This window comes from Glycine soja, chromosome 8 (assembly GCF_004193775.1).
Source record: "Glycine soja cultivar W05 chromosome 8, ASM419377v2, whole genome shotgun sequence".
Taxonomy (NCBI): domain Eukaryota; kingdom Viridiplantae; phylum Streptophyta; class Magnoliopsida; order Fabales; family Fabaceae; genus Glycine; species Glycine soja.
In genome coordinates this window covers 12434874-12448305 of record NC_041009.1, presented here as the reverse complement: position 1 = coordinate 12448305, position 13432 = coordinate 12434874, and the positions used below count along the sequence as shown (strand labels likewise).

At 33.1% G+C, this 13432-nt stretch overlaps 1 protein-coding gene across 1 annotated transcript; it reads left to right on the top strand.

Annotated features, from left to right (window-relative positions):
• The first annotated feature begins 4644 nt into the window (after nt 1-4644).
• LOC114424416 lies at nt 4645-7274 on the top strand. Its single transcript, XM_028391257.1, has 2 exons — nt 4645-4917; nt 5072-7274. Exons 1-2 carry the CDS (start codon nt 4758-4760, stop codon nt 6532-6534), a joined length of 1623 nt encoding a protein of 540 aa, XP_028247058.1. The 5' UTR covers nt 4645-4757; the 3' UTR covers nt 6535-7274.
• Nucleotides 7275-13432: the final 6158 nt, after the last annotated feature.

The window sequence follows — 13432 nt, the reverse complement described above, 5'->3', positions numbered from 1 at the left end:
TCCTCTACCCTTACAATTATAACTAACTAATTAAATAAATCATACAAAATTTATTTAAAAGATTATAAACACATAATAATAAAAGAAGAAAAAAAATGCAAAATTAATTAATAATTTTTCTTTTTAAACACATTTAATTTAAATCAATTCAAAAGGGTAAAGGTTCACATCCACTTAGTGAAAACATAATAGAATATTTTTTTTTTAATAAAAGATAAGATTATTCCGACTCAAAACAAGGTCGTCCACTCTAAATAAATAATAAAAAGAAACTAAAGTAGAAAAGTATAACACAATTATATTATTCAGTAAATCATAATCCCTATCATAGACTAAGTCTCTCCATCTTTAGCATGTGACTCATCATATGAAGGCTCACCTGAAACAAAGTGGCAATCAGCCCAACACTAAAACACATACCGGGAGTGAGTTATCACATTCGTATATAATAAAACATTAGAGCATGTGAAACATATAATACTTAAAGCTGAATTTATATAAATAACATTATTGCACAAAATCGCACACATTATTCACACCTATTCAAGTTTACACACTCCATAAAATAACATCAACCACAATTGTTAACTCAATGAAATTCAAGCACAAACGTTATGCAACAATTATACTAAGACTCAAGCCTATATGCAATGTGGTACCATGTCAGTGAAAAACAACACTGGGACGCTTAGGAGTACATGACAAAGCACACCACACAATGGGTATACTCGGTCACTCTCACTAAGTAACATCATAAGGTGACCAGTCAGGGTTACTCTGTTTTGCGAGAATGCCCCAACCACATGGGATCAACATGGGCTTAATGGAACACTCAAACTGAGTATCTTTACCCCCAAGGCCTAGACTCCGAAGAATCCGTTTGGGCCTCACCTTCCTGATTCAGGTCCAACCCCTAAAATATTTTTTTTATTTGCACGCAGACACTGTTTATGAGTTATATAATACCCACGATCTTACTCTTATATTTCAAACATATTTAACAAATTGCGCTATAGTTTAACTCTTCAGGATCCTAACTAGGAATCCTACAATTTTCTTTAACACTGCGCATAAAAGTTCTCTCAAGGTACACACTGGTCGGGTTACTGTATAACTCATAACTCACATGACAAGTAATATCACTACAAATATCAATCACACACTCATTCACAACCATGTTTCATGTCTACAGTTTAACATTTTACACTCTAACTAATTACAAAATATACTCAACAATTAAATAACAATGTATCATAATAATAATAACATACAATATTTAACTTCAAGGCTTATAAACAAGTAACTATAAAATACATGTAAAATATACATATAAGTATATTATATTCAAAATATATAACAAAATATATATTAACGTAAACGTAAACGTACATATTATATATAACATATAAAAAGTATTAAATATATATTAATATAAAATAATCAGAATAATATCAAATATATTATTAAGTAAATACAAATTATATATAACAATAAAATATATACTCATATTGATTTCTATGAACAACATGTATACCTATATTTTAAATATATTTCAACTAAGTTGCCAACATCAAGAAAATGCCTAATTACAATGTGAATACAACTTTAGTTAATTTTTTTAAATGATTTTAGTCAATTCAATTATCCAACAATCCCTACACCTATGAATTTCATGACAAGAAATCACCCACGTGAAATAAAATATAAAGTTTGTAAAAAAAAACAGTATAAAATAATTATCTGGACACAATATACATTAGCACAGGAACAAGATTGAAAGGCCAACATATCTGGTATAAACAAAATCACCACCACACAATTTTTATGCTAATTATAAAGAATTCTAATTCCTAAGGTACACACCTAACACAGGAACACATTAATCCTACAACAAACTTACAACAGAACACATCAATTCTACAACAAACTCGCAACAGAACACCAATTGGTTCATCAAACACACTCAATCCGCGATTAAACATGAAAACATAATTAAATTCATAAGCACCCCAAAATAACCCAAAAATTGATCCTCTAGGGATCCCTACACATGTTCATTCTAATCTCCAAGCGTGAGTAACTCATCCCTTACCTCGAGGTAGTCGCTTAAATGTTCTCTGTTAGCAATGGTGGCGTCTCTGGTGCTCTCTAAAGCTCCTCCTCTGATTGCTCTGTTAGAATTCTTGTACGTCGGAAAAGAAAGAAGGACAAAAGTGTTTTGTAAATGCTGCTCTAGATTAACATTTGGTTTATATAGTGAAGATTTATGACCTAATTATATTTTATTTATTTATTTATTAACTTGTTACTGTATTAATTATTTATTAAGAATTACGGCTGTTACATCCAACGCACTTTCATATGTAACCTCCACATGGTTCCATTCCAATTCAAAAGGCACTTGAAACAATTTATCAACAAAACTTATCTTTTGTAGACCAAAGAGATACGTATTATCCAATTCTGACAACCTCACTTCTTTCTGGTCACCACGATCAAAGCAAGATTCTTGAACTTCGCCATTGATGAACACCTTGGGTCTCTTGAAATAAAGCACAGGTGCAATAAGAAGACAAAGAACTCTGGCGGGAAATTTATTATGAAACCAGAAAGCAGTTGAAGGCCCCCCCTGCTTTGTTGATCGAACCACTCTTGAATACTTGCTCCTATAAAGCAAAATTTGGTATTTCCAGCCTTGTGCAGCTTCTGTTAGTCATAATTCATAAAGAATTCATAAGTTTATCAGCATTAAGTGCACCATGGGCTTGTTTAGATAAAATTCTCCAAAAATACTTCTAGGAGAAGAAAAAAAAAATAGTGAAATGAAATTGTTGACAAGTTAAAATTAACTTATTTATATATAAGCTAATTTCCAAAAACTCTCTCATATAGTTTCTCTTTAAGATGATTTTTAACTAGGCATAAGGAGAAACTCATTTTTTTCTTCTCTTAAAAATACTTCTGGATAAGTTAATTTTGGCTTCCTCTAATTTTGAAATGCAGCACCACTGTGGTTAACTAAACGCTATCTAAATCACTTTTTGTCTTTTTTATAAAATTTTATCTAAATCACTTGGAGTATCAAGAGTGGCGCATTTTAAAATTAGAGGGACCAACTAAAGATGAAAAAAGTTTAGAAAGACTAAAATCGAACATTTCAAATTTTAGAACTAAAATCACATTTTACCGTATGTTAATTGTCAAGGTTAACCTAACCAAACATTGCTTTTTTCCTTTAAAGTTAAGACATTTGATACGGAAAACTTCATCCAATAAAAATTATGAAGTAAAAAGATTGGTATTGTAGGGTACCCATTTTTGAAATCAAAAGCCAGACAAGTCAGCTACTTGACGCAGAGCCATCTTCCATTTGTGCAACTTTTCCGGGTTATGCTGGAACCTCCTTGCATGCTTAGCCAATGCTTCGTCATAACTACCTTTCTGGTGTCGCACGTGAGAAGGATTGAGGTTATAAAAGATCGGCAAAACCAATAAATTTTTTCTCTCACGACACTCAAGGGTGTAGGCAAGTTCATCTAAGCAAAACAAGGAAGAAGCGTAGTTGTTAGAGAGCACAACGATGTCCACTCCGAAGATTCTCGTTATCAATGAAAGTGTGAATTCCTCTGTCATGAAGAGCCTTGTAGAGATTGCCAGAAAAACCATAGCGTGTGTCTGAGCCTCTGAAGCTGAGGAACTCATCGTAGCTGAATGCAACTAAGTTTGATACTGCAATCAATACCAATTTTGTATTCGCGTTTTGGATGCACCGACAAGTTTGTATAGTCAAATATCAAACGTGGATGAAAAAAAAAATGTAGTTAAAAGAAAAAAATTTCATTAGAATGAAATAGATTAATCATTCATAAAATTTCATCCCAATAACAAAATAAAAAAAATCATTTATCGTTGTGTTGATTTAAAATCTTTCATCTCTTATCCAATTTAGTTGTAATATGTTTTATATTAAAAAAAAGTTGTAATATATTTCATAATCTTATCCACATTGATCAAGCCTCAATATAATCTCTTATTGTGTTGACAATTATTATATTTAGAGATATTTAATGTTATTCTGTAAACAAATTTATTAAAATTTGTCGAGATCAAATGATTATATTTACTTTCATTATATGTTATAATCTCTTTTACCTGTGTAGACAATTTAATATTATATATATATATATATATATATATATATATATATATATATATATATATAGTTAATTAATATATTTTTTTTAATTTCTTTATTTATTGTATAATAATCTTTTCCTAGAATTGATGATAATAATAATAATGATAAATATTGAATATGTGTGAAGTGTTAGTCATGTAATCAATATTCCTTTTGCATATTAGACTTCTAATGCATACTTAGTTGCGCAAACAACCAATAATTATATATACAAAAGGTCATGGCAATTTTGCTTTCTTCAAAATAAAAATGTATTGTTTTTATTTAGTTTATTTTTCGGGCTCTCATAAAAATGCCATCTAGAATCTGTCCTTGTCATGAAGTTATTCTTTCTTGGTGAAAGAAGATCCTCATTCTTGAAAATATCTCTCCAAGAAAAAGCAAAGAAGGGTTGGATCACCTATATACGAAATATAACCTTCGATCACAATATCTTGGCTAGTTTGTTCACGCCAAGAGGAATATTTGAAGGATTTTTCTTATTACATTGCTACTATAGCCCATTTTACAAATTTATTTTTGTAGCTAAGTTTCACGAAAAGAATATGCTTCTTGCAAAATGCACATATTTTACTCTTACGAACAATTAATAGCCATATTGGATAGCATTCAACCTTACAAGGCAATGTCGAGTTCTCTTAGCCAATTCAAGAAAAAGCAAAATCTACCCATTGAAACCACATTTAAGCTTCCTGCTGATATACCAGTTTGGCCACCAGGTAGCATTATTCAATAATACATCTCTTCATTTCTTTCTAGATGTATACTCTGATAAGATAAGCAAGTTGGTTAATATTTTCTGATTAATTTGGTTACGGTAATTTTAGTGATGTTTTTTTTATTGGATTAATTGTCACGGATTTTAATTTGTAGGTGGTGGATTTGCAACCGGCATCATAGACCTTGGTGGTGGGTTGCTAGTGTCACAAATTTCAACATTCAACAAGGTTTGGACTACCTATGAAGGTGGACCAAATAATCTAGGGGCCACTTTTTTTGAACCAACAGGTCTATCTGAAGGGTTCTTTATGCTGGGATGTTACTGCCAACCCAACAACAAGCCTCTTCATGGTTGTGTTCTTGTGGGGAAAGATAACTCTTCAACCTCTAATGGAGCTTTAGCCGAACCAGTTGATTACAAATTGGTATGGAACACCAAGTCTCAAAAAATAAAGCAAGACGGACATGGCTACATTTGGTTACCAATATCCCCTGATGGCTATAATCCTGTTGGCCATGTTGTCACCACCTCACCAGAGAAGCCTTCCCTTGACAAAATCAGGTGTGTTAGATCAGACCTAACTGATGAATCCACAACATGCCATTCAATGAAGCTTTGGAGAACAGAAAACAAGAGGTTCAATGTGTATGATGTTAGGCCAATCAAGAGAGGCATTGAAGCTCAAGGGGTTAGTGTAGGAACCTTCCTAGCTCAAAGTGGAGGAGGGACAAATTCCAAAGCTTTTCCTATTTTTTGTTTGAAAAATACCAAGGGTAGCTTTTCTTACATGCCCAATTTATCCCAAATTAAGGCAATGATCAAGGCTTATTCTCCATACATGTACTTGCATCCTATGGAAGAGTACCTCCCTTCCTCTGTGGATTGGTTTTTCACCAATGGGGCAGTACTAATTGAGAAAAGAAAGGGTGTCATAAGGGAGAGTTCAATAGAACCAAATGGTACTAACCTTCCACAAGGCAGTTCCAATGATTATGATGATGCTACCTATTGGTTGGACCTGCCTTTGGATGAAACCAAGAGAGTTAGTGTCAAGAAAGGAGATTTGGCAAGTTCACAAGCTTATGTTCATGTTAAACCAATGCTTGGTGGAACTTTCACTGACATTGTCATGTGGGTTTTCTACCCATTTAATGGGGGTGCAAGGGCAAAAGTGGCATGCACTAACATTCCACTAAGGACCAAAGGGGAACATGTGGGAGATTGGGAGCATTTGACATTAAGGATAAGCAACTTCAATGGAGAATTATGGAAGGTTTATTTCTCACAACATAGTAAGGGTCAATGGGAGGATGCATCTGAGCTTGAGTTCCAAAATGGTAATAGACCTGTGGCTTATTCTTCATTGCATGGCCATGCCTTGTTCCCAAAACCTGGCCTAGTTATGCAAGGGATGAGAGGGTTAGGTGTAAGGAATGATGCAGCAAAAAGTGATGCAGTCATGGATATGGCAACTTGGTTTGAAATTGTTGCTGCTGAATATTTGGGGTCACAAATTAGAGAGCCCCCACGGTTAAATTTTTGCATGAATTGGGGTCCAAAGGAAGGGCCCAAGGGTCCAAAGCAGAAGGATATGTGGAAAGGAGATGAACGGTAAGTAGTAAACTTATTACATGGGTGTGCATCCTTTCTTTAGTAATGCTATTCTTGCACTCATTTTCTACATTTATGTTCTCCACTTTTCTTTTATACATGTATATAAAACGAAAGAGAGAAAGTTTCTCAATTCTTTTTATGTAAAAAAAAGAGTGTTAAGTGTGTATAAGAATGTTGGAATAATATTCTTGTTTCTTATAATGATATCAATGTTCTGCCTATATATCGAAACAACTTACCATATTATAGAGGTGCAAATGACTTAAAGTTTGCTATAAGGGAGTTGAGCTAACAGTACTTGCACCATCCCACCAACTCAAGCAGCATATCCCATCACTGAGTTACACGTTTTGTGTATAAAAGTTGCACATGCAACATTTCCAATGTACACTCGCAAAACATATCTAAACTATTGCAAAGATCACCAACTCCTATTGATCCTACTGAAGTTCTTGCATTCTACCATGGCTACTTGCTGTTGTTCAATAGTGAGTTTTTCATTTATGGTTCTACCGTTATTGTCAGCTAGCAGTGACCAGTGACAACTTCTCAAACCTGAGTTGCCACCTCTGCCATAAGTCCATGAATTACCAAAGCAAGAGTTGCCTAAAATCTCCGAATTCCCAAAACCAGAGCTCCCTAAGGTCCCTGAGTTGCCTAAAGTACTTGAGATGTGTAAGGTCCCTAAATTCCCTAAAGTTCCTGAAGTTCCTAAAGTATTTCCATCCACCAATCCTTGAGTTTGATGAATGTGATATGATTTGTATTAATTTCTACTTGTGTATAATATGATATAGCTACTTGAGAGTGATTGTCTCAGTTTACGATGATCATTGAAGTTTGAACCTTACTCTATGTTATGTTCAGTTTGAAGTTGTTTAAATCGATTATTGTTATACCACGACATACTAATAGACAGAGCCCTCATGTGTTGAGTGCTGTGAATTTAATAGGATTAATTGTAATACCTGAGTATAACTTTATAGATAGTCTACTTCAAAATTGTAATGTAGTTTCTGCCCTAGTTTTAACAAACTCAATATACAACATCCAAATTCAGCTACCCAATTTCTGTTGACAAACTTGCGCTCTGGAAAGCAAAGGAAACTGCAATCAGGGGTTCATATTACACAATACTTAACAATTGCATATATCAAATCCTTAAATTTAATAAACATTTGATTTAATCTTAATTGGTTACTGTTATTGCTCGGGCAACTACACCAGTTCAATAGAGCAATATAAACATTTCCAGTTTCAACGAGTAATGATGTTAACACGTATTGATTCATCAAATCAAGACTAATTGGGCACGAGTATGATTGAAAATGACATTATTATATATATATTTTTATAGAAACAATTAAAAGCAATTAGCTAAAACACATGTACTGGTATGCTAAAACACATGCACTGCCATAACATCTCGAGGCCTGCTCCCGAGGCTTCCCTTTCCCATTCGATGCAATTAGCTAACAGTTATTAATAGTGGCTGAATCAATATCAAGTCCATTGTTGCCACATCCATCACAGGAATAAGATATTTCTTGAAATTAAAAATTCGTGCGTAGTGTAATTTTAATATAGTGTGCATACTTTGGCAATTTTAAGATTGAAGATTAACACAACATCAGTGTCCAATGTGACAATACGACAAAAAACTGTATGGCAAATTAACAGTGAACATAGACAATATTTTGTGACAAAAAGATGAAGATGCTAAATATTATGTACTAACATTAATCAGGATTTGCTCATTTGTGTTACTGACTAGGGGTGCGTTTGAATACCCTATAAGCTTATTTCAATATGAATCCTTCCAATTTCTTGTAATCACGTTTGGTTTTTGATTATGTGTGCAATAGATGACAAAACAGTTATACAAGGACACACTAGAAAACTAGGGAGAGTACAAGATTAGCTAAGGAATCAAATCATACATCTTTTACTTTGTTTCTAAAATTCCACCGGGAGTGATAACAGACTCTCTCTATACATACAAGTTAGAGAAAAATGTGTTTGTCCACGTGCACAAAGCTGAAGACCCTCCTCACCTTTGTTGTAAGGTCTCAATAATAATATGTTAGCGCCATTTGATCCCAAAATTTCACCAGTTTTGATGAAACGTATTAGGACAAACAAAGGCAAACAATGATAACTATTATTAGGAAGAACAAATAACTTGGTCCAAGATTCTTGTACTTTGTATTCTTTCATCGTCCATATTTCAGTAGTGCCGAGATCATCCATATAGTCAGAGAGACACAAACACACAAGTCCTTCCATCACAGTCAAATGATGTAATTTATATTCCCATTCAATGGTTAAATAGCGTGACAGTGGAATATCTGATAATCTCCTTTCCCTCACATCAAACTCAATAATTAGACCAAGATCATTATAAGATTCAATCATCCAATGAAGAGCTCCATTCAAGAACATGTGCATGAACTTGTGCACGAACTTATGCCTGACATTTTTTTGCCCTGAAAAATAACAAGGAAGGGTTCCCTCGATGCGACTCCATGAATTGGTTCTCGAAGAAAAAAAATCGACCTTGGGATATGACGGCAAATCTTGATCTAGTGACAATTGTAGAATCGCCACGACGTAGTCATCAGCTAATGAATCATTCCCAATGCCGGACATTTGAGGATGGATACACACATGATTAGTTTGTCTTTGTATACGCTGACCGGTTATGACAAAATCAAAGAAATCATTGTTGTCCGTGTTCTGTATTCCCATGGCAGAATTGGTTAATAGTATAAATATTTACCATGCATGCTTCCCATAGCAGATAATGGAAGTGGAATGTTAGAGACCATATCAACATAAGAATTATCAACTTCAGGATCAATATTGAAGCACTTGAGAAGAAGTCGGTGGTGGGTGCCGCGGCTAGATCAAAGTGGGATTTAGCAAACCCGGGTTCAGATATGAGAGAAAGCCATGATTTATGCACACTTTTGAAACGCAATAGAATTTCATGGATCAATTCGTCAGGGAGGGTCTGAGGGTGAGTCACCTCTCTCTTCATCTTCTTCTACCCAGTGCACACAACTCAACAACAGAATCAATATAAATAACAAAAATTTTAAAAAGGAAAATCCTCAGGAGATAATAGAAAGATTTTAAATTTTAAATAAACCACATATTATTGTGATAAGATTAAATTTTGATTTTGATTTTTCTTTTAAATATCTTATTGGATCATTTCTGATTTTATCTTTGAATATCCTTGGATGGGTTGAACTATACATTCTTTCTCTATCCAAATATTCTAATTGAAATTAATTTCCTCGCTTGCTTTTCAATTTCCTTGGATAAATTATAATTTCATTTTTAACTTGCATTCAATTTTTTTTTTTTTGCTCTATCTTGATTTGCATCCATTTATCTCTTGGCTAAAATAGTTTTGATGTGTTTCACAAGCTTGACCACCTTAATCAAGCCTTGAAACATATTGAAATAAAAAATTATTATTTAATTTAAATTATTTAAATTAATTGTGTTCACAATTATAAATATTTGTTATTCTGTAGCCAAATGTTTAAAAATTTGTCAAGGTCATTTGATATATATTTACTTTAATTATAAGTAGGTTTTTATTAACTTGTGTGCGCGGGCAGAATTGAGTTAACAAAACAACACGTGCAACCTTATCGTTTAGATTGGTAGTAGATAATAGAAAAGAATGAATTGGGGTACATATATTTGAATAGAATATATGGAATAAAAGTGTCATTTTGTTTTTTTATAGATATTTTATAATGGAACCGAAAAAATCTTTTATTTTATTGTTTGGAATAGGGATGGAACATAGTGGATTAAAACGTTTCTATTCCTATTATTTTTAATTTAAAAATGACTTAATGTTTTTATCTCTAACACATACTTAAATTTGTATGTTTTCTATCTAATGAGTTATTGTTTTTTTTTATTGAATTATCAATAAAAAAATATTTTTTCTTGATATTTTATTTTAATCTTTCATAAGTTAATGATTTTTTTCTCTTTGGAATATTTGTGAATTTTATTTTAATTTTGATTAATAATAAATGAATTTTTTTTATCAAGAGCAAATACAAAATCATTAATTTATTAGAGATTAAAAAAAAGTGCTCTAAAACCCACAAACAAATTTATTATTTTTATTAGGGATTGAAGGTAAAATAAAAATATATTAGAGATCAAATATAAAAATTGGATATTTATTAAAGATAAAAAAACATATTTCAGTCTTTAAAAAATATTAATTATTTTATATATACTCTTATCTTTATAAAAATATTTTTGAAGAAAAGTTTGTTTTTTTACATTCTTACTTTGCCTCTGACTATGACCAGGACCAGGTGGAAGGGGTGGGCTCTTAAGACTCTGCAGTATTGGAAGAAGAATAGCAAAAAGCATACAATGAGCAAGGAATATAATTAAAGGTCGTGACATCACTGTGACCTATAACCAAGAGGTGGAAGAAACCATTATCGTTTATTCTAATCATAAAGAATCAAGTATGATGGAAGATGATACTTTGACATCCACTTATTTCATACATTTCATGAACAATTCTTATTTCTTTTATTTTTTTTCACTTTCTTTTTAGGTGTCAAATAGCTTGAGTGTAAAAAAATCTTTTTCCCAAGAAGAATGAGGAGTTTGCATATAAATTTCTTGAGATTGGATGTGACTATCAGCATATTGGGAACTGCGTGAAACAAGTGGATATGGAGAGAGTGTGATTCACGTTTAATAATTGGTTGCAAACACACAATTATGAGTTATGAGTGCATCAACCTTATTTGAAACCTCAAACTGCAAAAGCTTCTTTGAAAACAATCTAAGATTTCGTAAGTACCAAGATATTTACTATTTTACTCTATCTACGATAGGTATGAGGGCGAGCCCTGATGCAGCGATAAAGTTGTGCCTTGGTGACTTGTTGGTCATGGGTTCGAATCCGGAAACAGCCTTTTTGCATATGCAAGGATAAGGCTGCGTACAACATCCCTCCTCCATACCTTCGCATAGCGAAGAGCCTAAAGAAATAAAGATGCTAAATAATAGTATGTTCTAACTCCAATATTCAGGATTTGCTAAATTGTGTTGTGGACTAGGTGTTTTCTAATCATGTATCATTCACATGGTTTCGAAAATTCCACAGGAAGTGATAGGAGACTCTATAGATCCAAGTTAGAAAAATAAGATCGTTGTTCAGGAGTGCAAATTTCAAGCAGCTCGCCCTTTACATTCAGTCTCAATAATCTGTCATGGCCACCTGATCCAAAAACTTCACCGGTTTTGGTGAAGCATATAGGCTCAAAACAATACAGAAAAGGATAATAATTAGTAGACATAACAAATGACTTGGTCCAAGATGTCTGCACTTTGTATTCTTTCATCGTCCACAAGCCAGAAGCGCTCCCATCACCCTCTAATAATGTATTTCAAATTCCCATCCAATGAAGAGCCCCATTCAAGAACGATCCTTGTGTGAAAAAATCTCCAGAATGGTAATAAGGAACGGTACCCTCAATGTGATTCCATGAATTAGTTCTCAAAGAAAAACAATCTATCTTGGTGCACAACGGTTCACTTCTTTCGGGTAGTAGCTATTTTACAATCACCACCAAGTAGTCATCAGTTGATGAATCATATCCAATGTCACAATATGGATGGATACACTCATTAACAATCCGTTTATGTATTCGGTGACAGGTTGATGGATTCCATACGACAAAATCAAAGTAGCAGTTGGATTTTACCATGACTATGTTGGTTAAGAGTATAAATCCTCTGCAAGAACCCATAAAATCGGGAGAAGGTGATGGAAGTGGAGTGCTAGAGACTACTTCCACAGAATCATTATGAAGTATTGTCTCTATTTCTATGGGAGTAACTTCAGGAGCGGCGTTGGAGCATCACACAAAAACTCGGTGAGTGGGTGCAGCCGCTAGTTCAAAATGGAACTTGGCGAATTTGGGATTGAAAATGAGACAAAACCATGACTTACACACACTTTTGAAACTCAACACAGATTTCACCGGCAACCTCAATAGAATTTCATGCAGGGGAGGGTCAGAAGATGAATGACATTTGTCTTCATCTTTTTTTGCCAACAAGTGCAAACGACCGAATAACAGAATCACTATAAATAAGGAAACAAATTTATAATTAAGGAAAACCCTCAATGATAACAAAGATTTAAAATTTTAACTAAATAAGATATTAATATAATATGAATTATTTTTAATATAATATGAATTATTACATATCGGATCATTTCTAATTAATTTAACCTTGAATAGTTTACTTTTTAGAATATATTATTGTGTTTTGGGATATTAATGTATTCTAATCAATATTCCCTATAAAAATATTCTTCGTTCTAAAAATTTTTGCCCTTCCTCTCTTATCTCCTTAATTAAACTCTTCAAACTCTTTAAAGATTCTTTAATTTATTTATTAGTTTAAACTAATTTTCCCCTCTGCTTTTCGATTTCAAGGAGATTTTTTCTAATTTATCTGCTAGAGCTAACAATTTATCCTAAGCAACATTTCTGCCAATTGATTATCTCTGTCTCAAACTCGAACACAGTTGCACTGATACTGTTCTACTCCATATATACGCCAATGCCTCTACTTTTAATAGGTGCATCAAAATTTATTCTCATGGTGGAATTTGGTTGCTGTCGCGTTTGTTGATTTTGCGACAAATCACGGAAAAATGTGGACAATTCCACTTGTCACCATATGCCGCTGGCGCAAGGAATTCCAAGACACCACATCTCTGTCACACATTTCATCAAAAACTTCATGTGCACTATCAATATTGTCTCTCTTTGCATACATGGTAACAAGAGAATTATTTACACCCAGAGCATTATTCAACTGAATTT